The sequence below is a fragment of the Cynoglossus semilaevis genome, chromosome 10 (genome assembly GCF_000523025.1).
Source record: "Cynoglossus semilaevis isolate Cse_v1.0 chromosome 10, Cse_v1.0, whole genome shotgun sequence".
Classification (NCBI taxonomy): Eukaryota; Metazoa; Chordata; class Actinopteri; order Pleuronectiformes; family Cynoglossidae; genus Cynoglossus; species Cynoglossus semilaevis.
In genome coordinates, this window is record NC_024316.1 from 18194478 (window position 1) to 18221327 (window position 26850).

Consider the following 26850-nt stretch of genomic DNA (forward strand, 5'->3'; position numbering starts at 1 on the left):
GGACAGCCCTGTATGAAGTGTGGAGACCAGTGCCCCGGCTTCCGTGTCCACGGATGGAGGTACGAACGGCAGGAACCCTGAACATTAGATTAGCATGACTGTGTGTTCTCTGTGTTCTCTCCAGGAAGTACTCTCTACTGCTCTGACTTCCCCGCTGCAGTATAGAATGTTTCGGAGTTAAAAAAAACAAACAATTTATTGGTATTTTTTCCACATCACAGCTTTTCCAGGGCTGTTTTTTGTTTAACATTTATTTCACAACTGTAATGGAAATCAGATTAACAGAGAACTCTGAGCAGATAAATATTTCTCTGTACGAGGACAGACTGTAGAATAATGGACAGATCATCCTCCAGAGCAGCAGCTGCATTTGGTTCATGGAGGTAAACTACAGTAAGTGCAGGATTATCAGTCATTACTGGGCGACGTGTACAGTGGATGCAGTAGATTATAATTTTTTTTTTTTAATTGTTTCTTTCTTTCTTTCCGTCTTTACTCAGAACAAGGCCGTGTGCTGTATTAACTTCTTTCCGTCTTTACTGAGAACAAGGCCGTGTGCTGTATTAACTTACAGGAAGGCTTTTAAGCTGAAAAAACCTTTGTGTCGTTTGATATTCAAGATGATTTTCTTTTGTGTTCGTCCGGACAAAAAGTGACGTAAAGCTGAGCCGTCTATAGATGTTCTAGAACGTAGTTTTATTGTGTACCAACGCAGTATTCTCTGTAGCTGAAATACCTCTCATTTTTGTGATTCCTACATTTTTAATTTAGAATCAAACAATGTTTGGAATGTTGACGGAACACTTTCTCTCAGCTGCTGCAAGCGTTGTGCTAACGTTGTGCTAACGTTGTGCTAACGTTCTGCTAACACTCTATATATGTATATTATATGTGTGGAAACTGTGTAGAAGATTTAGGGATGACTAGCATGTTGCTAAAGGCTGTAGAATGTAGGAGAAAATATGGTTAGCTTTTAGGTGCTACTAGAATTAGTTAGTTAGTTAGTTAGTTAGCTAGTTAGCTAGCTAGTTAGTTAGTTAGTTAGTTAGTATAACATATGGTGATCAGTTGTGGTGATAGTGTAGAGAAAAGACTGGTTAATCCTGAGCACGTCTGTTGTTATGGTTAGATTTCTACCGTCTTGTTACCATAGTGATAATAGTGGCCGACATTAGAAATGGAATGCGGCCCAAATCTCCCACAGTGCACCTCTGCGTCACTGTCTTCTGGTAGATGACAGATTTTTTTTCATTAACTAATTAAAACCATTCCACAAACCACAACACGGTTCCAATGGTTCCAGTCACAGCATGTGGGTCATTAAAGGTGCAGTCAGTGTTATTGACACACAGCTAAATGTGGGTATATTTATATATTTGTACACAGTTGTTGTTTTGTTCTTTGTGCAGCTAAAACTGGTCTAGTGCTGGAGCGAGTAAAAAAAAAAAAAAAACAGGTAGAAGAATGTGTAGTTCTTGTAACCAAAAACTGTAATTGTATCTTTTCTATTCAGGGCAAGACAAAAGAAGTTAGAATGTAATCTAAAACATGTGCGCTCCGCTCCGCTCTGACTCCAGTCTCAGCCTCCAGTTCTGGATCCAGTCTGGTACCAGGTCTCTGCTGAGTCTCCTGGACTGGTTTCACTCTGAGCGTCAGAGGAGAAGAAAGATCTGCTCTTGTTTGGATGTTTTTTTTTTAGATAATGAGATGATGGATTTATGTGAGGGTCAGCTGCCTGATCTCATCAGTCTGATGATAATTCAATCCGCCTTAATCACGGCCTCACGGTCGCACCTTCCCTGACGAGGAAGCTCGGTGACCAGTGACCGCAGGCTCAGCTGCCGACGCTCACCGAGGAGGAAGTGATCCATCTTCATCCTGAGCTTGAACAGGGGGTGTGGGGGGGGGAGGGGGGGCAGATGGTGCTTCCCCTGCCCAGCACTGGGGGAATTAAGTTACGTTTGACCCACAGGTCCCCCGCCTGGCTTTAAAAGTGTTTAAAGTCGCGTTTTCTGTCTGACAGACCGCCCTCGTGGTCATTACTGAGTCTCTGATGAGTAGAGGAGGGGTCTGAAGACTGGGCGGGGGTCACTAGACTACAGTGAAGTTGGGATTCAGCTCATATTCAGACAAGAGCTACTTTGTTGGTCTCTGCACTGCAGCGATGCCCAAACTGTGGGGCAGATGTCTGTTAGAGGGCACTGAGGAATTTAAATTAAAAAAATTAAATCTACTGTTGGACTGGACATGTCGGACAAGTAACTGAGGGACTTTTCCCTAGAATTTACCCACAATTCCCAACCAGGCAGCGCTGGCTGAGGAGGTTTGTTTTCAGCTGCCAGAGGAATCCGTTGGTGTGTCAGGGGCGAAGATGCCAGATCTGCATGTGTGTAACGCCTTGTTGATGCTTCAGGCCAAGTAGGTCGGTCGTCTGCGTGGCTACATGTCTAACTTGGTGGTTTTCATAAAGGTTTGTTCTGGAAAAAGTGCAGTACCACTGGAGAATCTAGGGGGTGTTGTTGTGCCGTATGGCTCATGTTTGTCCATAAAGGGACAGAATAATTCTCCGTCCACATGCTGCTCTGTCTTTAGTGTCCCCCCCCCCGGACCCCCTGGACCTCACACTGAGCAGGAACACTATCGCCACCTTTTGTCATTGTCTGAGAAACTGACGTCGAAATAAACTCAGCAGTGCCCCCAGTGGAAGTATTACATAACAACCATAACTGGGGCTAATGAGGAACAGGCTTCATTCAACAATAATCATAGTCAAATTAAACTAGTTTCATTTTATTTTTTCAGACCAATCTGTTCACCTTCATCATCTTCATCGTCGTCGTCAAACAAAGAGGTCGGAAACGATTTACTTTTTACCGTGGGGCCAACTCTGGCACGCCACATTTCTCTGAGGAACGCCACAGTAGTTTGTGGGAGAGTTTGGTGGCTTCATCAGCTTCAGATGGTTACGCCAAACCTCTGTGATCGTCCCCGTCAGGCACAGTTGTTCAGTGTTCGATTCCCCCAGTCTCTCAGTTGTCGTAGAAGAGTCTGCAGTGTCTCCTCCAAATGTCTGCAAGAGTCAAACCTTAAGTCTTTGCAGCGAATAAATGATCATTTCAGAACTGATAATCACTTTCAGTTCTGTTTTACGGCCTTTTGATCCAGGCCGTGTTGTTGACAGACGTTCAAACGATTTAAAAAGACTAGAAGTCGTGGAGGAGGAGGAGCTGGAACAGGTTCAGAACACAGAAGTGTCCTCAGCGGGGCCGCAGTCCGTGCTGCGTTCGTGACGTTTCTCCACAGACAGTTTTAGTTTTTTTTCGTCTCCGACAGATGCAGCACAGCGTCGCTCAGAATCAGCTCCGTTTGGAAGAAGAACTGCGTCAAAGCAACAATTGTCCATCTGTTGTGAATCAGTGATGAGGCGGCGTCGTGGTTACTGGTCAGGATTCTTACCCCCGACACTGATGTCTGTAAAACAAAGGCAGAACGTTTTGGAGCTGAAAAAAAAAATCTTGTTACTGCAATGATTTAAAGAAGGGATTTGAATGTGTGTGTGTGTGTGTGTGTGTTTAGTCCTTTTGTTAGAGCCTAATGGCAGGGGAGGGGGTGGGAGGGTGGAGACATTAAAAGATCAGTGCAGACAGGGTAGTTACCACATGGGCAGCAGTGAGGGGCGGCAGCGGCAGCGGCAGCTCCTCTGACGTGACCCTGGTCTGTCATGGTCCAACAGTCGTTAGTCGGCGGGTTAGTTAACAACAGAGAGGGTTAGTGGTCGGAGTTCAACCACAGTCTGTCAGCCGTGCTGCAGCGTATCTGGACGTGTACATCGATCTGTAGGTAGTACTATGAGTAAGTACTTTACTAGTACTAGAAGTATTATACTTGTAGAAGTAACTTTTGTAACTCTTTTGGTGTGTTTTTGTTGAAAGACGTTCCTTAAATTTACATTTTAATTTATTTGATTGAAGTTAATTTGCACTTTGTTACTGGAAATATTAAATATTCCAAATATTATATTTTTTTATTTCATGATCTTTGTTTTAATTAATGCTTCGTTTGTAATTTGCACTTTGTTACTAGAAATATTAAATAATCAAAATATTTTTTATTTCATGATCTTTGTTTTAATTAATGGTTCGTTTGTTAGGGATAAAAGTAAAAAAAACTATTTCCACAGATGTTAATATGTCATAGTCTGGATGACACTGGGGGGTGCAGTGGTTTATACCTTTGCCTTACAACCAGAGAATCAACAGTTTGCTGGTTCAATTCTCTGTCTTTCTGTGTGAAGTTTTGCGTCAGGATCAGGGTAAACGTTAGCCTTTAATTTCTCCTAAATGTGAATGATTGTTTTGCACCAACACGAGGGTGTGTTGTTTGAGTGGATACGTAGTAGTACTACGTGTATGCAGTAGTACTACGTGTATGCAGTAGTACTACGTGTATGCAGTAGTACTCCGGTGTATCTGTTCTGTACGATGAGGTCGTTCAGTCGTAGCTGCTAACAGTTTGTTGCGGGGGCGAGTGTTGGTCAGGATTGTGTTGGTGGTGGACACAAGTGTCCTCCATCTGTCCCACCGTGTCAGGCTCCGGCTGTGTCCTCCCACCCCCTGCTGGTAGAGTTTAGAATTGTGTAATAATGGCCACCTGACTCACCACGCACACCATTAAACTACAGAGGGCGCTATTAGGAAGTTAGTGCCCAACCTTGCATAGAATGTATTTAACAATATTTATAAAAAATATCTTATCTTTTATTGTATTCTGTTTAATTTATGAGGCTGTTTTCAGCTGTTTTTTAAGATTTTTTCCCAGATGTTTCACTGTTTCAGCCTATTTTAATTCTTCAGACCAAAGTGTTGCTGCTCAGATCTTATGGGTGAGCGTCACACAATATTCCTGGCACAACAACTAGAGCTTTGGTTTCTCAAAATGGGGGGCGGCACCCCCCACGAGGCCGAAGAACTGTTCCATTAGGGTCCGCATTGAAGCAAATGAATTGAAATTTCAATATTACCTGTACTTGAGAAAATGTCTTTGATTTGTATTTGATCTTATTTCCTTTGTTCACTGAGGATATTTATAGCCTCAGTGGAATTCAGAAACAATGCAGGGATTGTTGCCACATGGGGGCACTGATGTGGATTTTACCTTGTGGTAAACCAGACTCTGTGCCAACTTTTTTTTTTGTAGTTCTTCATTCCACCCAAATTTAATTAAGCCGGTCAGAAAAACACGTCTTCTTCTTTTTCTTCATCTTCTTCTTCTTCATCTTCTTCTTCTTCTTCTCCTTCTTCTTCTTCCTCTTCTCCTTCTCCTCCTTCTTTTTCTCTTTCTCCTCTTCTTCTTCATGACCGGGGGTGGTTTGACGCGGCCTGGGGTGGTTTGACGCGGGGGTCGGGAGGACGGGGCAGATTTGTGCTGACATGCAGTTGTTCCCGTGCGTCACCAACCTTTGTGTGAGACGGTGGATCAGAGGACGAGCGCTCGGTGTGTGGGGGAGGGGGCGCTGTAATGGAGCAGCTCTGTGTGAACTCCAGCCACAAGTTGCAGCTGGCAGACGGTTACGTAACAAGTACACATCAGATGTACACACACGCAGTACATCCCACAGACGAATACTGTGTCTCAGTCATTGAATTAAGGAAGAAAATTACCTCAGCTTGACTGACTGATCATTAGTGACATCACTTCCTGTGTGTCTGAGGTTCTGCAGCTGTGATGTTGGTCTGATATAAAATCATTAATTCACCGAGGTTGGTTATAATTGGCCGTGGAGTTGTTTGTTGTTTTTCCCTTTTTCGTGGTATTGGTAATGCTGTCGTTGAGTCAACCACAAGAATGTGCGTGGGCCTGTTTGTGACAAAGTGTGATCGTAAATAATATGGCGACAGACGTTTGGGAGCGGCCGCGCGAGTGTGGCGTGAGGATTAGTTGACTGCATTGTTGTTGTGTTGGGTATTGAACCTCAGACCTGACATAGGATTAAGATTGATACGATTAGCATTGACATATATATATATACATATATATGTACATGTGTGTATATATATATATATATATATTTACAGTATATACATATATACACATACATATATGTATGTGTATATATGTGTACATATATACATGTTTACTAGCCTATATGTTTACTGACCAGATGCTGGACCAGTAACGTCTTGTTTTTGCAGGTGATAAATCACAGTGTGAATCAACAGTCTGTTATTAATGAAGTTAAAGGAGCAGGGAGTACTGTTCTTGGCACATGGAGTATATATATTTTTTTATATATTGCTGTTGTTGAAGCCTGAGGAAGTCTTCATAAATGAAGAAAGAAAAAAACCCCAAATCTTTCACAAGAGGTTTTTTTTTTCTGGTAATGCAGTACACGTTGGCATGAGTTTTAATTTAAACCTCACACCTGATAACCTGAAGTTAGAAGACGAGACCCCCCCCTGCAGGACAGATCTGACACCTGATTAGTTCAAATGTTGTAAATCAATAATGAAAACTGAGAGAGTCGCCCCCCGCAGGCAGGAGTGAAACCTGCGCTCTGTGACTGTCTCCACAGGAAGATCTGTGTGCACTGCAAGTGTGTGCGTGAGGAGCACGCCGTGCGCTCCGTGCCGGGGCAGCTGGAGAAGATGATGACGAAGCTGGTCTCAGACTTCCACCGACACTCCATCTCTGACGATGACTCGGGCTGTGCCTCCGAGGAGTACGCCTGGGTCCCACCTGGACTCAAGCCTGAACAGGTAACCGCAGAGAACAGACGTCAGAGGTCGGTGACGCCCACAGACCAGGGGAACACCACAGACGCTGTGGTTTTTAGTCCTGCAGTGCTGAAGGGGGGTGGGGGGTGCATTAGGAAGGATATCTGGTGTCAAAACACTAGAGAAAGTGTTTCATTCTATCATGACCTAATACTGGGCTGCGGGTGGGGGGTGCATTAGGAAGGATATCTGGTGTCAAAACACTAGAGAAAGTGTTTCATTCTATCATGACCTAATACTGGGCTTCATATCAGACATATTAATGGGCTGGATATAAGGCCTAATACTGGGCTGTATTATAGACTCAAGACTAGGCTGAAAAACAGGCCCAATACTGGGCCATGTAACAGGTCTAATGCTGGGCTGTATATAGCAGTGTTTCCCAAACTTTTTTTCTGGCAACCCAAGTCACTAGACATTATTTGTAAACTCCTGGGCAACATGATGCGAAATGACCCCCTCAAAAAATCTTGCGACCCAGTCTTTGGGAAACAATGGTATATAGGACCTAACACTGGGCTGTATTATAGGCCACATGCTAACCCTGTAATGGAGGTTCTAACCATGATCTGGTCTACACCTGGTCTCCTCAGGTGTACCAGTATTTCAGCTGTTTACCAGAGGACAGAGTCCCTTACGTGAACAGTCCAGGGGAGAGATACCGCATCAAACAGCTGCTGCACCAGCTGCCGGCCCACGACAGTGAGGTAAGATGGATCACTGCTGTCAATCAACCTGGTCATCACCATTGATCAGTGATCAGTGATCGGTGGTTCACTGACGGAGCTCCATGTGTTCCCACAGCCTCAGTACTGCAGCTCCCTGGACGAGGAGGAGAAGAAGGAGCTGCGTCTCTTCAGTCAGCAGAGGAAAAAAGAAAATCTGGGGCGCGGCATCGTCAGGCTCTTTCCTGTGACAATGATGGGGGCGATATGCCAGCAGGTGGGGCAAGAGGCTGCAAATGTGGAATTTATATTTTATTATATCATTTGAGCTAATGTTTGGCTCCAATAATATATCATACAGAACTCCATTTCCTCCCCCCTCTCCCCCCTGAGCCTCACCCACTCCCTAAAAACATGTTTTCTTTTCCAGTGTGGCAGACAGATCTGTGGCGGGGACATAGCGGTGTTCGCCAGTCGGGCGGGGCACGGCAGCTGTTGGCACCCCCAGTGTTTCCAGTGCGCCTCCTGCACCGAGCTGCTGGTGGACCTCATCTACTTCTACCAGGACGGACAGATCTACTGTGGACGGCACCACGCCGAGAGGCTGAAGCCTCGCTGCCAGGCCTGTGACGCCAGAGATACTCATTTAACACTGTGTGAAACCTCACTTAAGACTAAGATTAATATGATAGACATATATGTGTGTGTATTTATGTGTATATGTAAATATATATGTATAGCATATTATATATGTATTTATATATGTGTATATATGTATATGTAAATATATGTGTATATACGTATACATATATGTATGTTAGTTTGTATATATTTAGGTTAGGTCAGTTTTAATCTTTACTCCTGGTTCACTCCTGTTTTACTCCTGTTTTACTCCTGTTTAACTGTATTTAGGCTGTCAGTTTTAATCTTTACTCCTGTTTTACTCCTGTTTAACTCCCGACCGTAGATCATTCTGGCCGATGAATGCACTGAAGCAGAAGGACGATACTGGCACATGAAGCACTTCTGTTGTTTCGAGTGTGAGGCTGCCCTGGGGGGGCAGCGTTACATCATGAGGGAGAGTCGGCCGTACTGCTGCTCCTGCTACGAGTCCCTGTACGCAGAGTACTGCGATACCTGCAGAGGACACATAGGTACTGAGTTCAGGTGTTCTTTTCATCGTCTTCTCCTCTGCCAAAAAGAATCAGTGACTGTAACATTGATTCTGTTCACCAACGTATACGACTTATCTTCTGACATCATTTCCTGTCAGGTATCGACCAGGGCCAGATGACGTACGAGGGTCAGCACTGGCACGCGGTGGAGGCCTGCTTCTGCTGCGCCCGCTGTCAGCTGCCCCTGCTGGGGCGACCCTTCCTGCCCCGGTCCGGCCTCATCTTCTGCTCCAGACCCTGCTCCCTGGGTGAGGACCCCAACAACTCCGACTCCTGCGACTCGGCGCTGCAGAGCAGACCAGCTGAGCAGAGGAAACAGCAGCAGCAGCCACAGTGCGGGTCCCCACTGAAGCCACCAGAGGGCGTCAGCATCTCCGCAAAAGACTGCATTCACACGGCAGTGGAGAGTAGAGGTGAATGTTGAAACAATGACAGAATTCAAAGTAAACATTGATGTTGCTGTTGTATAACTTTGTTTGAATTTGAATTTTTTTTATACATTATGACATTTTATTAAAAAAAAAAAACGAAATACAAAAAAACAGAACATTTTCACTGATGTCCCCAGTGTTTGTTTTATTTATAAAAAATTTAAAATGCCCTGTCTCCCAGGTGTCCACTGCACTGCTCCAGTCCAAAATGGCGGTCCTGCCCCCGGTGGTCATCCTCACCCGAGGGGCTCCTACTCACCCCTGCCCCACATTCATCTAGGAAACGGGCGTGGTCCGTCCTGGCCTAACGACCTTCCCTACTACAGTCTCCTGGCCGGGAACACGGCCGGCAGAGCCTCGGCGGTCGGCGGTCTGCAGCTGAACGGGGAGCAGAAGGAGAACGGCAGAGGAACCCTGACGACCAAAGACTGCAGGAACTGGGTGGAACAGACCAATCAGGTTCTGCAAGGTATGAGATTCAGGATCCAAAGAGTTTATTGTCTCCTGTAAAGAAACAGGTTTTCCTTCAACACTGATGTTCTGACTCTGAGGACGTCTGACGAAGAATAACTGATACATTTAAAGATGAAATATTAGGAATTAAAAAAAACAGGAAGGAGACAGAATTAAGAACAGATGTAACAAAATATTAGGAATGAAAAAAAAAAACAGGAAGGAGACAGAATTAAATATATAGAAATGACTTTTTGATTCATAGTCTACTGTTTACTTTATATGTGAAAAATAATTAGTCTTTAATCTTATTAATCTGGAATTCTTTTTAATTTAACTGACCAAAAAAAACTACACAACAATCATAATAATTAATTTAAAAGAGAGGACGATAACTTTTCATGTACAGAAAAACGTGCCTTTTATTTTAAACATTTTTTACCTTTTTTTTCGTACAGCCTTCCCTCCTCAGACAGAGCCACAGGTGAACCACCATGTCTCCCCCGACTCACCCCTCCACCCCCCACCCACCCTTCCACCTCCTCTGCCCGTCAAGACTCGAGACTCCATACTGAGGTCGTCCCCGCCGCCCAACCTCCGGCCACCAGAGGGCGGACCCTCGGACTCTCCACCGCTACTGACCCGCTCCAGCACGGCCAGAGTGAGCTTCAGAGAACCAATCAGCAGCAGCTACTCCGTGGACGAGGACGAGGGAGAGGACGAGGAGGAGGAGGAGGAGGCTGAGGAGAACCAGGAGGTGGAAGAGGAGATGGTGGGAGGTTTTGGGAGCAGGTTACAGCTGCAGAAGGGACTTCCAGTACAGATGGATCTGCTGGGTGAGGAAAAAAGAATGACATCATCACGACTACGGCTTTAACTTCAGTGCATGACATCACATGTATAATTAATACATATATGATATTAATTATTAGTCAGAATGTGGCAAAAATATTTTAAAAAACAAACAAAACAAACATTGACTAAAATCATGCATTAGATTAAATAAAAGTTTTTTAAATAAATATTGTCAAAAGTATTTAACAATATAATCACAAAATCACATTTAATTTTTTATTTTTATTTATTAAAATACCAGCGAAATAACAAATAATTAATTGAATAATTCATTTATGAATGAAATAAATATTGTAAAAAATGCTCAAAATAAAAACTAAATTTTGCCAAAACTATTATTCAGAATATTTTAATATAAAATCACAGGATTAAAAAAAATATACCAAAATATACCAGTGTAAAAACAGATTTTTGAAACAAATATTTTCAAAAATGTTTGAACAGAATATTACAAGAAGTATTATCTAAGATTAGATATTTTTGTGTAAGTGTAAAAGTACTATACTGGGAAAAGTATTTTCCAATATAATACACAGTAAATCAGAAATTTGCAGAATATTGTCCAAAATATTACCAGGTGGAATTAGAAAATATCTTATTATTATTATTATTTACCAAAAAGTCAAAGTCATTCTGTCTCTGTCGTCTCTCGCCCAGATGGATCCTCCTACCGTCAGCGCAGTCCGAGGCGAGGGTGGAGTCGCTCCCGTGCCCATCCTGACCCCGCCCTCCACCCTGGAGCAGAATGGAGATCTCGACTCGGCCGACCAGATCGCCCCCAGCTGGACACCCTCGACTGGAGAGGGGAGAAAGACAGAGACGGCCGCGGCTCCTCCAGAACTTCGTCTCTGAGTCTTCAGCCGGGCCGTCACAAACACGACGACTGTTGTTCCACCTGCTCGTCTTCCTCTGATTCAGAGGAGGAAGGCTACTTCCTGGGGAAGCCCATCCCTCTGCCCCCCCAGCTACGAAAACAGTCGCCTGAGGAGGTGAAAGACAGAGAAGGAGAGCAGGAGAAGGAGGTGCAGCGGGAGCAGGGACTGAGGGGCAGCATACGCCGGAGAAGAGCTCAGAGTCTGAGTGCAAAGGACAAAGACAAGAACTGTGCCATTTCCTAATGACCAACAGGGGGCAGCAAGCCTCTTAAACCTCTGCTGAGTGTGAACCACCGCACAGAGGAGGTCGGAGTATTTAAAGCAGTAATGAACAAACACATCTTCTCCGAATAGAAAGCAAGATGCTGCGGTAGCCACCAGAGGGCGTCAAAACACCACCTGTAGGAGTCATTGTACACACACATACATTGTACACAACTAATTTTAACCCATATTACGTTTGGTGCTTGGTCATACATCGCAGGCAGGATGGGATTCGAACCGGCAAACCTCCAATTCAATGCCCAGTCCTTCTTCTCAGGGCCCGGGCTGAAGTACATGTACCACATTTTGAGAACCACAGTTGTCACTTTTGTTTTTTTTCCAGAAACGTGTCTTTGTGTCAAAGCTTGTTTTGGTGATTGTTGCTTAAAAAATCATGGATGAAACATGTGACGTAGTGACGCAGGTGGAGCGGATTTTCTTGTTATCATTTAAATATGCAAACCTTCAGAGTCATCAGCAGCTGACGACGTGTTCCTCCATCACAGAGTATTAGTTCTAGGTTCTTTTTTTTACCTCTGATGTTTCCTTATTATGTGCAATTCATTTGACTGTAGTACTTTACAGTACTTCACAGTACTACAGTGCACGGCCAAACAGTTGCTGATGAGTTTTAAATACTGCATCAGGACGGTGAAATACTACGATCAACAGTCAGACGTTAGTGTAAATGTGTTTATTGAATTGTAAATAATAATAATAAAAAAAATATCGACACACGAATCACGTCCGACTTGAAGATGACGTAGTTTTATATGCAGTTCTTGGTGTGGGTTCTTCTGGTCTGTGTGGACACAGACGCTCGGAGTGGAGACGACGTCAATATGTCGGGTCGGGACGAAGGAGACAAACGCAGACGCTCGGAGTGGAGACGACGTCAAGATGACATTAAATTTTGTTGTTAAATGTTGTTGTTCAATGTGTGTTTTTTATTGTATTTTGCATAAAGAGACACTTTGAAAAATGAAGAAAAATGTGTCATTGGTCAGTTTCTCTTCATGACTATTATACTGCAGTAAAATAGGAAGCATGACAATAATTATTTAAAGTTTTTACATCAGTTTTTCCTGAAAGAATTATGGAGTATTATACTGCAGTAAAATAGAGAAAGCATGAGAATAATTATTTATATAAAACTTTGGATTTTCATGGAATTATTTTTTTACATCAGTTTTTCCTGAAAGAATTTAATTAAATTCAAATTAGAACACGGTAATATTAATGCAGTAACTTCATCAACTGCAGTAACTGCAAAAACGACATCATACTGGGAAAAAGAGGCAAAAACGATACTGGAAAAGAGACAGTTTTTTTTTTTTTTCTCAGGTGACTGGACCTCCCACTGCCCCCTAGAGGACAGGTACATACTTATCAGCTGGAGTGGAGGCGGGTTGGAGATTTAGAAACATTAGTTATGTAGTTGAATGAATGTATAAAATAATACTTTATAAATAATAAATATTAAATATATAATATATAATATTGCTCCACATTTTGGCACCCCCTGGAGGTCCATGTCTCTCAGTGCAGTATTTGTCTACAGTTTCTGCTGATACGCTCGATGTGTGTCCTTTAAAGTAACAGGGTGGTTTTTCTGGATTTATTTCTTAAATAAACTCCTTGCTGCTGCTGCTCCTTTAAACGGGTTTTTTTTTTTCTTACGTATCAAAACAAACCGAAACTCAGTATCGGTCGTGTCCGGGGTCACGTGGTCGCCGAGTTTACCGTACTTTCTTGTGGAGAATTGAACGGACCAATGGGAGAGCAGGGGCGGGACACGTGAGCTGTCAGACAGGTTAGTCCTTCAAACACTTTTGTTTCACTTCTGCCTCAGTGACGGTTGACTGACCCGGCACCTGCGACGAAGAAGAAGAAGAAGAAGAAGAAGAAGAGTCTGGAGGAACTCAGCTGAAGGTGAGGGTTTTTGTTTTATTATTTCTTCTAGAATGTTCTAGAAAGTAAAGAAACGTCGAAAGGGAAACTTCTCCTCCTCCCCCTCTCTTCTACCCCTCGTCTACCGACCCACACCTTGACAACAGCAGCCGGGAGCCTGTCAGGACCTGCCTCGACACAGACCTCCATTACAGACACGTCTCCTGTTGTTTACCTGCCCGACTTCACTGCTGTGACTCAGTGACTCAAACATTTTAACTCCTAACTCAGAGACACTCACTCGGAGGCCGTGTTGGTGTTTGTCTCACCCTCCTCCCGACATTCCACTCGGCTTTTGTTACACAGCGGTGTCAGTGCTGCTCGTCTGTGCTGTTACTGACGGTACTTCACCGTGTGGTTCGCTGGTGGAGACCTGGACCAGGTGAGACTGGAGACTGGGACCAGGTGAGACTGGAGACCTGTGTCTCTCGGCTCAGTCCTCAGAGGAATGACAAATATGTGGGGAATGTTCGAGGCAGCAGACGTGTATGTGTGTGTGTGTGAGTTGAAAACCCAGGTTTGCTCAGCGGTTGAGGTGGAAACGTGTGACCTGTGTGTGTGTGTGTCTCCAGGCTGATGACGTGGAGAGAGAGAGAGAGAGAGGAGCGGGTCGTTGTTTTTTAACTAGTCGTTCAACCGGAAGTTGTCTGCAGACCGTGACAACGGACGGCTGTATTTAGAGACGTGGACTCATTGTTCCCAGCAGCTGTTACTGTGTGTGTGTGTGTGTGTGTACAATACTGCTGGGTGACAGCTCTAAAGATACCCCTGTCTCACCCCTGCCCCCTCTCCTCCCTCCTCAGTGTGACTTCCACTGACTCAGCCTAAATTGTCACCTTTATTGTTTGTCTGTCTGAGGTTTGATTGACGGCTCTGAGTTGTTGTCCCAGCAGCCAATGAACTTGTGAGATGACGAGTGTTCCACCCTAGTGATTGGCTGCAGGGACGGGGGGAGTGAGGGGGGAGATGGGGGAGGGTGACATCTGTGGTCCGGGGCTGGAACACTGGATGTTAAAGAAACAAAAAAGTTTGTAGTCCCTGTTTGACGTCTTTTTTTCTTCTTCTCTCCTGATGTTGCAGGAAGTTTGGGAAACAGAAATGTCCGGAAGCTAAAGTTCAGCTGAGGTGAGGACGAACTCAGACGTTTCTGCAGTAGAAGAAGACGAAGACGACGAGGACGGAGAAACAGAGTAAGTTTTCTCAAATGCCTGTGGAAGCTCTACAGCGCCCACTAAGGCAGCCGACAAGGACTGCTGTAGCGGCCACGCCCCCACGCTTGAGACCCAAAGGGCCCGTGGGTCCGGACTTCTACCGACAGAGTCCAGCGGCGGAGACCAGGCCGAGGCAGAGCGCCGTGGAGCGGCTGGAGGCGGACAAGGCCAAGTACGTCAAGAGTCAGGTGGCGTTGGCCAAGCAGCCGCCGCTGAAGCCCCCGGAGACCAGGAAGCCCCCCCAGATCGCCAGCACTGTCCTGAGGCCCACCAGGAAAACCCCGGCCCAGACCAAACCTCGGCAGGAGAGCCTCCAGCTGGACCTGGACCACCTGACCAGCCTGATCAGTGATGTCAGCAGCGAACCCGTGTCCAGCCCCACCGTCAGCTCGGTGGACAGTGACGAGCAGAACTGTTCCACGCCGACACGCGGACCCCCGTCACAGACTCGGCCCAAACCGGACCGGCCGACCGACTGGTCCAGTTTCGCTAAGGTCCGGTTAAAGGCCTCGGGCCCCGACGCGGCGGAGGGTTCTGCTTCTCCAGGACCTCCAGCTGCGGGGACGGTGCGCAGGGTGGACGTCAAGCCCCAGCCCAGCTCCGCCCGGACCCCCACCCGACCGGCCCAGTTCATGCGGCAGCCGCTGCAGCCCATCCCTTTACACTCCCAGTTCCTGCTCCGCCCGGCCGTATCTCACCTTCGTCTCTTCTATCCCAGGACGTCGCCCGGCCCCTCCCCGCTGAAGCCTGTGGTCGGTCCGGCCAAACCCGACAACCCTGCGTCCTCCCCTTCCCCAACCCCCCCCCCCCGCCCGCCCGGTTTCCCCCCTCCGTCTCCAGCCGTTACCCGTTTGTCCTCCTCCAGCTCCAGGAAACGCCCGTCTCTGACCCGCTCCAAATCAGACATGAGCGACAGATGCTCCAGAGCCGGCACCGAGCTGGAGCGCTTCTTCAACCTGTGCGGTCTGGACCCCGTCGACCTGCAGGACCTGACCGAGTCTCACTCCGACATCGTCTCCATGGCTCGCTTCCGCAGCGTGAGCGCCCCCGGGTCTGAGTGCGTGGCGTCCGGGCGACAGGACAACGAGGAGGACGAGGACGAGGACGTCCCCGCGGCTGCTCGCGTACCCTACGGCGTGTCGGTCATCGAGAGGAACGCCAGAGTCATCAAGTGGCTGTACGGACTGGGGCAGAGCAGGGACGGGGGCAACAAGAGCGCCATCGTCTGAGCGCAGGTGAAACTGTAGAAAAAAAAAACCAAAAAAAAAAGTTCCAAAAAATGTTTTTTTGCACAGAAGAAAAAAACTGAATTATTGATAAAAATTAGTTTGTATTTTTATTTTATAAAAGCTCATTGTTTTGGTTTGTTTTAGTTTTTTTTTTGCCGATGTTTTTGTTCAGTCTGTTGACGACTTTTGACGATGTTTTTGTTCAGTCTGTTGACGACGTCGTGATCTTTGTTTTTTGCACCTTTTCAACCGTTTGACGTTTGATTGAACATTAAAGATCAACAGATGAGAGCATAAAACAAGAATGTGTGTGTGGTCCTGGTAAACCAACCCGTTTATTATTAGTTATAATAACTGAGGACTAGGACAGTGGTCTTCAACCTGTGGCTCCTGACCCCAGGGGGCGCTGTGTTTCGTTGTCTTCCTGTGAGGTTTTTTTATGAGTTGACCACCGTGTGTTGCTGTTTTTCCAAACACAAACATTTACGTCTCATATATCCACTCAGCTGGTGTTTCCATTGGACGGCAGTACACAGTACACAGTACACATTGCACTGTCAGTACACAGTACACAGTACACACCGACCTGTTAATGACTGACAGATACTGTCAGGTCAGGAACTCCTTTTTTTTTCTTTTTAAAAATCACTTAGATTTCAGCAACTTTTTGAAAATAAAAAAATCTGAACAGCTTCCTTCAGTACTTTTAGTAAATACTGTAGTACACCTGAGAGTACTGAACATTTTCAAAACTACAAAGTTGCCTTTGTTTAGACGCTTGAAATGTATTTTTTTTTAAACAAAGTAGTGAATCCACATATGTTTGCATATATGTGTGTATGTATTGACTGAGTGGAGCTGACATTTGGGAGCAGGAAGAACTACGAGCTGAAGTAACTCCGAGGTACTGCAGGGTGGGGCAAAACCAGTCAAGTATTTAAATACCCACAAGGCATTTTTCAAATGAATCCCACAGCTCACAGTGGAGGGAGAAGCCGACGGGGGAGGGAGGGGAGGTCGATGTCCACTGAACTTTAATTCAGTTTAAAGTCTGAATCCAAACTGATTTGGTCGAGAATCATCTGGTATACAAGGGTAGTGACCACTAGGGGAGGTGTTGAGCTATGTTAATGTGAAGAGCTCACGAAACACAAAAAGTATTTTTTTTATTTTTATTTTGGGGACATTTTGTCCAGGTGTGGACATGTCTCCACTGAGGGAGGGGGGATTCTGAGGTCCAGGGTTGAGTGTGGAGTTAGGATTAGAATTAGGATTGGTCCAGGGTTGGGTGTGGAGTTAGGATTAGAATTAGGATTAGGATTCTTTTTTTAGAAATCTAAATTTTTTCCTGCATATACAGTATGTTTATATATATATATGTATATATACATATACTGTATATATACATATGCTGTTGTCGGTGTCCTGTGGAGGTGCAGATCAGAGGCTGAGGAGACGATCTGATTGGTGGGGGGAACATACAATAGAATGTTGTTGGACCAGATTGTACAGTATTGTCGGTGCAGACCAGGGGATTAAACTCCAACAGACCGTTGTTGTCGGCTGTTGTCGGCTGTTGTCGGTGTCTGACTGTAGCTGTCTAACTGTTTTTACCTAATTCTCAAGAATGGGTTTTTGGACAGAATTAAAAAGTAATTTCCAGACGGTGAGGAATACGATGCTGAAAAGGAGCGAGGACGGGAAGTCGGATCATCATCACAAGGTAAGATGATGGGAGTGTTTGTTTGAATGTATTTCTAGTATGAGATCAGAAGAAATACTTTGTTGATCTGAACGAGTAGGTGTTCGTTTGAATGTATTTCTACTGTGAGATCAGAAGAAATACTTTGTTGATCCCAGTGAGAAATTAGGAAAAAGATAGAAATTGAAAAGTTTTGTTTTCTCAGTTGTTTCTTGTTGAATTCAGAAAAAATATTTTAATTCTGTCAAATTTCTCCTTTTAGTTCCTAAACATGACCTGCTGTTTCCCTTGTTCGTCACAGGGGGCAGCAGAGATCCCTCTGTACAGGAAGATATGCTACGCTGTGGGTGGCGTTCCGTGTCAGATGACCGCCGTCGCTATTGGAGTTTCGCTGCAGATTTTCCTCCTGGACGTTGTTCAGGTGAAATCAAATAAAAAAATATATTTTTCCTAAAAAAAAATTCTCTAAAAGTACGAAGAATTTTTCTTTTGATGCAGCGATGCCCATTTTATTTCACTTTGATTTTTTCTCAGACCAGACTGACTAATAACAGGAAGTGTTGGTTTGACCTTTGACCCACAGATGAATGCGTCCTACGTTTCCATGATCCTGTTTGTGAGTCGGGCCTGGGACGCAGTAACCGACCCTCTGATTGGATATCTGGTGAGCCGCAGCAAACAGACGGCCGTCGGCAAACTCACTCCGTGGTTGGTTGTTGGTCCTACCCAATGAAATCATCGTTTTTATCTCGAAGCTTTGTGTCACAGAGGCTCTTTCTTTAATGCCCCCCCTCTCCTGCCCTTCTCCTCCTCCTCGCCCCCCCACAGGCTGGTTCTGTCCACTCCTCTGGGTGTCATGTCCTACCTGCTGCTGTGGTTCCATCCACCGGGCCTCATGTCGCGGCCGCTCAGGGTCCTGTGGTTCCTGTCCACGACCTGCCTGTTTGAAACCCTGATGAGTGTCAGTCAGTGTTGAACCGCAGTTTCATCTGTTAATCAAAACGTTTGGTGTAGAAGGAATTCCTGAATTGGCTAGAATTATTTTCTGTACTTTAAATTGGCCACTATATAATATAACATATATTATATAGTTCTATAGTTATATTCTATAATATAAGTTAATGTACTTGCATAATACATTAATCGAAATTAATTACAATTATTTAAGATCCTTTCATTCCTGTGTCCAAATGTTTTATTTTAATTTTTTTTTCACTGCTAAATCTTCTTCCAGATGAAGTCAGATTTATTATAACCACAGTTTAATGATAACCAGACCTCTGGTTCTTATTTTTGTCTTTTTTTAAATATATTTTTCTCCTGCACTACAGTGCCCCCTGCAGGTCCTGTGTGCTGTTAACCTACATCCCCGTGTTTCCCCTTCTTCTCTGTGTCCACAGTGCTACAACGTCCCGTACCTGTCCCTCAGTATGTTTCTTGGTGGAGACCAGAGAGCCAGAGATTCAGCCACAGCCTACAGTGAGTATCTCAGTTCCCATTGTCAACACCAGGGGGATCCTAACGACAGCTGCTCAGCAGGTTTTTTCTTTCCCTCCGTGTGCAGGGATGTGTGCAGAGATGGTGGCCATGCTGCTGGCCTCCATCATCCAGGGTCACGTTGTGTCCGTGTACAACACAGAGAAGCAGGAGGCCTGTGAGGAGCTGCACCAGGTCCACCACGCTGCTCAGAGCACGGCCGCGCCACAGGTGGCTTCACTGCAGGAAACGGTAAAAAAACAAACAAAAACAAAATAACAACAACTCTGAAATCAGAGAGATGTCGGTCGAGATAAAGCTCAGATATCAGGTGGTTCGCTGCGTTGCCGGGGATTCGTGTTCTCCTGGTCTCAGGGATATCGTATTACCCTGTAATCTGGTGTGTGTGTGTGTGTGTGTGTGTGTGTGTGCCTGTCATACTATATTTGCATCTTTTAAAAAAAATACTGTGGAGGGAACACTTTTTTGCCAATGGGGACATTTTGTGGGCCTAAACTCAATATTTATTGAAAAATTGACGGCATTTATTCATGTTTAACTTTCTCTCCTGATCTGTAGATTTTTTTTCATATGGAAACAAACTTTAGTTTTGCCTAAACATTAAATCTACAACAACCAAAGGTTAATATTACAAAGACGTGAGAAATTAAATTAGAACAAAATTTTGAAATGATAATCTGTGTCTTAGAACTTTTCGACCAACATTCCCATTACACCGTATGTAAAGACCACATCAAACCTGTCCATATGTGTGTTTCCCACCCACCAGCGGAGGGCGTTCCTGAGCTCCAGTCTGGTCGTGGGTTCTCTGTTCTTCCTCTGCAGCCTGGTTCTCTTCTTTGGAGTGAAGGAGCAGAACGGTGAGTCAGAAACGACGGATCGCCGTCTTATCGACGCCTTCAGAAATATTAAGTAACGATAAAACTACGTTTTCGTCAGCTCTGGTCTCCTCTGGTGACACCGAGCGGCCGTCGTACCTGACGTCGCTGAAGATGATCGTCTGTCACGTTCCCTACCAGCGGCTGGTTCTGGGCTTCGTGTTCACCGCTCTTGCCTTTCAGGTGCGGCTAATACTTAGCTTTGTAATGTGTGTGTGTAATGTCATAGTTAGCGATGTCCGAGATTGTCTAAACACTTAATTTGCGATTCCGATATCAACAGATGCTGCTCCTTTTTTTCCCAAAACTATTTTTAGGTCACATATTCGTGTAGTGGAATTAACACATGACCTGCTTTTATTGTGACGCCCCACTAGAGGCACTCTACAAATTAGCATTGTCTGTACAAAATACATTTTTAAAGTGATTCCAGCATATCTGGCAAATCCAAGCATTGCGTTATCGGGTTTTCATTATCGGAGGAAAAACAGATCCATTACATAATTATGCTAATATCGGACATCTCTAATCATAATATTTCTATTTTTGTAAATCGTCTTCTGTTTCATGTCAGATGTCCTGGAGTAATTTCGCACTTTTCTGTAGTCACGCAGCCGGACTGGGAGCTCAGTTCCAGTACCTTCTCCTGGCTCTGTTGGTAAAACGTTCACACAGTTCTTGTTTTTCAAAAGCTACGTTTGAAGCGAGTTTTAGTTGAGTGCTCTCCAAACTCCCGCAGGTCTCTGCGTCGGTGTCGGTTCCCGTGTGGCAGGTCGTTCTTCTGAGAGTCGGAAAAAGGAGAACAGCACTGATCGGAATCTCCGTGAGTAACAGGAAGTATCTCTGAGTGGTTTTCTTGTTGCCGTTCAATCATCGTCTCGTCTGTCCATCCGTCAGCTCTACATCCCAGCTGTGCTCGTCATCACCTGCGTCCCCACTAACCTCCCGCTCTTCATCATCGTCTGTGTCGTGATGGGATTCAGTGTCGCAACGGCATGCCTGCTCCCATGGTGAGTGGGTCTGGGCCTCCACCCACAGACTGACCTTGAAGTTGACCTTGAAGGACTCACTCGTCCCCGCGTCCACAGGTCAATGCTCCCAGATGTGGTGGACGACTTTGCCGAGAGACACCCGTCCTTCAGAGACCTGGAGCCGTTGTTCTTCTCCGGTTATGCCTTCAGCAGTAAACTGGCTGGAGGCCTGTCCGCTGGGTTCTCCACCATGGTCCTGCAGTCAGTTGGTCTTCACTCACCTTCATCTCATCTTCATCCTGTTGGTGTTTTCATGGTCAACCGTCACAGTCTTGGTCCCCCCTCGCAGGTTTGTGGGCTACAGAGCTGGTGCCTGTAGCCATGGCGACGGAGTTGTGACGACTCTGATCGTGCTCTTCTCAGGAGTTCCTGTTGCTCTGCTGCTGGTAGCCATGTTGTTCTTTTACTTCTACCCAATCAACGAGAGGCAGCGCCAAGAACAACCAACCACAGTCAAGTAGGCGCATTAGATGGATGGATGGATGATGGATGGATGAATGAATTGATGGATGGATGGAAGGAAATGAAACTGTGGTTAAGTTTAAGACATAACATTCATTTGAAAATCATAATTACTTTTTATTATTTATTTTATTAGGCCTGAGGTGACATCATCATCACCATCATCACCATCAGACCCAGCAGAAAGCACTGAGAGGTCAACACTGGTGCAGTGGTTACCTCCCGGTGTGAGGTCATCTCCACAGAGAAACACCAGCTCCACGTCAAAGTCGAAGTCGAATTCTTCCCACGGCAGAAACAGACTCTCGGTGAAGTCACCTGCAGCTCCACGTGGACGTGATGGAGGTGGACCAGGGGTTGACTCAAAAACACCCCCCCACTGTCCTGAGGAGAGAGTGGACAGTGACAGGAAGGTCAGACCAGACCGACCTCGCAGAGTTCCAGGATCTGGTTCTAGAAGGACTGACATGAGGTCGACTGGACTGTGGGTGTAGTCGCCGCTGATGGAAAAGTCAGGAGACTGTGACTCAGGACTGTTTTACCACATGTTATTACTAGGTTTCTTTACTGGAAGAGACAGAACGACATTTCACTGCTACACTTCATCCATCTGTGCTGTAAATCCTGAGCGGATGATCGGTACCGTGCCAGGTTCTGGTGACTATTTCACTCAGAATGACTATTCTTGGAACAGTGTGAGTCCGACATGTGGAACCAACAGTGAGCAACAACATTGTTGCTTGTGACATTCCAAAATATTTGAACATTCCTGGTTCCTTTGCCAATAAACTGAAGAAATAAACCATCTGTTATCACTTTTCTTAATTAGTTAATTATTTGGATTTGTTCATTTGCCAACATGGCTGCTCTTGCCTGGCAGTCATACCGATGACTACAATGGAGTGTAGTTCTTTTTAGGACTTGGTTTGGGCTCAGAAATCTGGTTCGGTTCAGTTAGGGTCACATATACAGCAGGTCCAAAGACGTCCGAAAAACTGGACAGAAATTGTTTCAGGTAAGTATTTTTATGCCCCCCCCTCCGGCCCCCCTTCGCTCGTTCCCTCCCTCCGCTTTCGACCTCACGGTTCTCCATGGACTCCCCTCGCTCCTCAGCAGCAGCAGGCCGCCCCTGCCTCCTGCCTCCTGCCTCCTGCTTCCGTTGTCAGCGTTAGGGTGGTCGAGATAAAACAAAAATGGGAGTTGAGATCGAGACAATAACTCCAGGCGACGGTGAGAGTGACTTTCATAGTTGTCGTTGTAGTTGTATTTACATCTGTTCTTAACGTTTTTGTTTTGTTTTTACTCGTCTTTTATTCTTTCTCTTCTCTTTTCTGTCTCGTTTCCAGGTCGGACATTCCCTAAGAAGGGACAACGCGTCGTAGTACATTATGTCGGTGAGTTGGAAGTAGCAGGAGTTCTGGGCGGTTTTAAGACTTTATCGAAATACCGTGTAACCCGTTGAGTTATCGGTAGAGACAGCGTTGTGTGCGGTTAGAACGGCTAGAACCCGCCGACTATCTGAAGCTCGGGATAACGGTTCTGGACAGACGTCCAGCGGCTAACGTTAGCGCGAGAGACTGTGTTTGACAAACGACTGCTGTTGGTTATTGGTTATTGATCAAATAACAACTGACTGTTGTGTCACTGCTTCTAACACATGGTCTCTGGGCAGTTGTTGTTGTTGTTGTTGTTGATCGGGTATTTGGTACCGGTCTATCTGCTGTCAAAACACACATGCTAGGCAACTGATGTTAGCTTCACTGCTTCAGTTAACCCTCCCTAAACACAACCGTCTCTCCATCTTATACCTAAATATCTGTCTTGTTTATTTATTTAATGAAGGTTATTTTATTAATTTTATATAATTTAGATTTTTCTAGGTACTTGCAGTGGCGTTGGTTTTCTAATTCATTTGACATAAAGTAAGCAGGTAGAGACAGAATACGACTTCAGAACTTTATGTAGAAAGAGAGAAAAAACGTAACTTTTATTAACTTATTTCGTTCTGGGCCGCTGTCCTCGATATTTTCTCTGTTCTTAGGGTAATTGTTGAAATATTATCCGGTAAAAAAATGCATCCACTAGGTGGCAGTAAAAACAAATATTCAGTTTCCAAATTACAATAACATCATAAGTTCTCACCTACCAAACCCCCATCGAGTGCTGTTCAATATTGAAAATCTTTTACCAGTTTAATGTTTTTATTTTTTTTTATTTCTCATCAGGTTCGTTGGCAGATGGAAAAGTGTTCGACTCGTCACGTGTCCGTAAAAAACCCTTTAAATTCAAGATTGGGCACCAGGAGGTTATCAGAGGCTGGGAAGAAGGAGTGGCCCAGGTGAGGAGTGTAGACTGGTTCACTTGTTTGGTTTCCTGCATTTGTGAAGCTATTACATGATATACTGATATATTTACTTGTCTAGTGTAGTGATGTTGTTGTTGTTGTCGTCATTGAATCTCAGAGCAGCAGCTCTTACCGTCCTCTGTTCTTCTCCACAGATGAGTGTCGGGCAGCGGGCGAAGCTGACCTGCTCCTCCGACTTTGCCTATGGCAGCAAAGGTCACCCGGGGATCATCCCTCCAAACGCCACACTCATCTTCGATGTGGAGCTGCTTAGTCTGGAGGCCTGAAGCTCCCGCTGTCACTTTGTTGAATTCCACTCAGTTGTTTCAGGGTGAGTGGTTTTAAAATAATCGGTTTTGAGGCCAAACTTTGAAAAACTCTTTGTTTCACACGACCATACTCTTGTCCAAGCTGTCATTTAAACAATAACAAAGACTTAAAGCATCATATGCTGTAATCTCCGCCCTCGTCTCCTCCTTTAAAGTCATCTCCTTGTCTCCTTTCCTTTGCAGGTTGACTCCTATTCCAGGAACACGAAGGAAGAAATCGAAACACAATTCCTGCTCTTGATTCCTACATAGGACTTATTCATTATTTTCTGTCTTCTCTTCATTTATCCATCACTCTTTACTGTAAGTCATAGGTGTTACATTCTCATTTATTTTTTATCATGTTTTTCTCTGTATTTTAATTATGTATTTTTTACTTTGTTAGTGTGTCTGCCATTGGAACCATTCAGAATCAGGCTCCTCTGTGGCTGTGTGGCCTTTTAAATTGTACTGTTGAGTGTGAGTGAGGAAATATACAACTTTGTTTTTTACAGAAAACATTTTTTTTCTTATGCAGAAAGGTTATTGTATGAATTTGGTTATCGGAAAAACATACAGCATTTAGCACAGTACCAGCCACAGGTCTGAAGGAACGTATGAGTTTTAGTTTGTACCAGGACTTTTTATACATTTATATAAGTGGAGTCACCAAATAACAACCATATAGAACTGGGTATAACTGTATTAAATGGAAATAAAGCTGCACAGTGTTCCAGTCACAACATAACATCAGTTTAATTTATAAAATGTGACTTAAAATCACTGTTTGTCAATTTTCAAACTCAAACAGATTAAATATGAGGGTAAATAATGTTTTTTATAAGCTCATACTTTAGCTCTGTGGAAATACTACAGTTATTATATATACTTACAGTTTACTTGCTTGTTTGGGAAAGTTTCCATCTATGGAACCGAGTGTGTTACAAAATGGTTTTGAAACATTTTTACAAATATTAAACTGTTAAAACACTTTGAACAAAATTGTTCATCTTTTGTTTAAATATTATTCGAAAACAGTATCTACCGTTATATCTGCAATAAAACACTCCTCCGTGATGTAATTAGTAAAATTAATATGTAAAAATTAACTTAAATTTAATTCAATTCTCGATTTAAGTGACTTAAATTATTACAATACCATAATTCGAATTTTTACGTGTATTTAAATATTCGAAGAAATTGTTTTGCGGCCACTGTAACGATGCCGTTTTACGACTGTTTTGCGACAGCTGATGGTGTAATGTTTACGATCGATTGTTAGAGTTGCCAGGTCTGCGTATTATAAGCGACTTCGTATGTTTTTTTTCTCGAACTAGACAGCTAACTATCGAAAACTCTGTCCATGGTTGAAGTTTTGCGAGATCTGGCAACACAGTCTCAAGTCAACAGGTGAATCGACAGGTTGATCTCATGTTGGTCAAAGACCGAGGAGGATCACGGGAAAAAGTTTGACAGACGTTTTAAATCCCATTTCAACAACCTACACCTCTGAAGTCGGATTTTAACAGTTGTTGGTTTAAGAAAACAAAGGCAGCGCTGACTGTTGGACGTTGACTTGGATTTGAAGCTAAAAGCTCTGTCGTTTCACTGATGTCTGACCACACGCCGTTTTATTGCTGCCATTACGATGTCAACAGAGACAAACAGTGAGTAAACATTTATGTTTATTATCTTGGCCGTAATTTGTATTATTGGCAGTTCAATCAGTCTGTTGGTCCGTGGTTTTATTGGTTACGTGGTTTATTGTGGTTGTCTGTTGTGATTGTTAGATCTGGCAACCAACAAATGGCGGTTTGTTGAAATAATATTAGCAAGCTTTTTTTTAGATTGGTCTCAGTAAAAATTCAGATTAACGATTGATACTAATTTATTGAGTTAGAAGAGAAAAAAAACACATTCTATTTTTAGTCTAATCCTCAGCACTGGACTGATTACTAATGGTTAACCAATATAAATGCTAAAAAGCTAACAAAGTTACGTTTGTTACGAGAGAAGGCAGAAAGTTAAACATTAGACAAAGATTTCTCCTTTATCCCGCAGAAATGAGTGAACAAGAAATGAATGACAACATCTTTCAGGATGACATTTATGTAAAAACAAAACCCAAATAATTTTCTATTTACACTTAAAAAGACCAACTTATCTTCTCATAAATAGCATTTTTTTAAAATGTTCCTTATTACAACATTGTTACTCAAAATAACTTGATGATATATTTCCGTAATTCAGACGGGAGATTTTGAGTCAAACTCTGGGATCGGTGGACATGCACATTGTGTTGACATGTTACTCTGTGCTGTCGGTGCAGGGCCCCAGACCAAGTCGGCAATTTTTATTTTACAAGCACAATGTACAGCATGCAAAGCAATACATTTTAAAAATATTCTCATCAAGTTACTAATAGATCCTGCACCAGTAAAGGACAACAAAAGTTTTTTTTTTCAGGATTTATCTTGGTTTTCTGTTTGCGAGTTGCACTGGCTCTGCTAGCGTTACAAAATTTAGTAAACTCCAAATACTTGATGTGGACCACTACAGTACCACAGTCTGGAGCCCGGCAGTATATGTGACTAATTCGTGTATTTCAAGATGTCTGATTGTAAAATGTAAAATTAGGTCTCTCAGGCCTCTAACAGGGGTCCCCAACCAGCAGGGGGCAGTGTATCATTTTATATCATGCCAAAGAGAAAGAATAAAAAGTTGAATTATTTTTTACTTTAACGTGG

The 26850-nt window shown here is 44.1% G+C and overlaps 4 protein-coding genes across 7 annotated transcripts; all 4 read left to right on the forward strand.

Moving 5' to 3' along the window:
- Window positions 1-6: 6 nt before the first annotated feature.
- On the forward strand, window positions 7-12289 carry prickle3 (prickle homolog 3). 2 transcript variants are annotated; one of them, XM_017036127.1, is made up of 10 exons: window positions 7-59; window positions 6572-6755; window positions 7367-7480; window positions 7578-7715; window positions 7869-8070; window positions 8404-8592; window positions 8712-9026; window positions 9226-9513; window positions 9956-10333; window positions 11010-12289. In XM_017036127.1, the coding sequence occupies exons 1-10, from the start codon at window positions 13-15 to the stop codon at window positions 11468-11470; spliced, it is 2316 nt and encodes a 771-aa protein (XP_016891616.1). In that variant the 5' UTR covers window positions 7-12; the 3' UTR covers window positions 11471-12289. The 2 variants fall into 2 exon arrangements, with proteins under 2 accessions (XP_016891616.1, XP_016891617.1); XM_017036128.2 differs by lacking the exon at window positions 7-59 and adding an exon at window positions 3656-3852.
- Window positions 12290-13263: 974 nt separating this feature from the next.
- On the forward strand, window positions 13264-16009 carry fam110a (family with sequence similarity 110 member A). 3 transcript variants are annotated; one of them, XM_008319260.2, is made up of 2 exons: window positions 13264-13423; window positions 14522-16009. In XM_008319260.2, the coding sequence occupies exon 2, from the start codon at window positions 14646-14648 to the stop codon at window positions 15879-15881; it is 1236 nt and encodes a 411-aa protein (XP_008317482.1). In that variant the 5' UTR covers window positions 13264-13423; window positions 14522-14645; the 3' UTR covers window positions 15882-16009. The 3 variants fall into 3 exon arrangements, with proteins under 3 accessions (XP_008317482.1, XP_016891750.1, XP_008317483.1); XM_017036261.2 differs by lacking the exon at window positions 13264-13423 and adding an exon at window positions 13436-13846; XM_008319261.3 differs by lacking the exon at window positions 13264-13423 and adding an exon at window positions 13436-13823.
- Window positions 16010-17695: 1686 nt separating this feature from the next.
- mfsd2al2 (major facilitator superfamily domain containing 2a-like 2) lies at window positions 17696-22432 on the forward strand. The gene is made up of 13 exons (XM_025059355.1): window positions 17696-18004; window positions 18167-18291; window positions 18412-18544; window positions 18984-19062; window positions 19148-19311; window positions 19850-19940; window positions 20020-20141; window positions 20533-20616; window positions 20698-20781; window positions 20856-20968; window positions 21047-21190; window positions 21279-21446; window positions 21588-22432. The coding sequence occupies exons 1-13, from the start codon at window positions 17855-17857 to the stop codon at window positions 21943-21945; spliced, it is 1815 nt and encodes a 604-aa protein (XP_024915123.1). The 5' UTR covers window positions 17696-17854; the 3' UTR covers window positions 21946-22432.
- A 106-nt stretch (window positions 22433-22538) lies between these two features.
- On the forward strand, window positions 22539-25100 carry fkbp1aa (FKBP prolyl isomerase 1Aa). The gene is made up of 5 exons (XM_008319262.3): window positions 22539-22681; window positions 22798-22845; window positions 23677-23789; window positions 23951-24126; window positions 24308-25100. The coding sequence occupies exons 1-4, from the start codon at window positions 22645-22647 to the stop codon at window positions 24080-24082; spliced, it is 330 nt and encodes a 109-aa protein (XP_008317484.1). The 5' UTR covers window positions 22539-22644; the 3' UTR covers window positions 24083-24126; window positions 24308-25100.
- Window positions 25101-26850: the final 1750 nt, after the last annotated feature.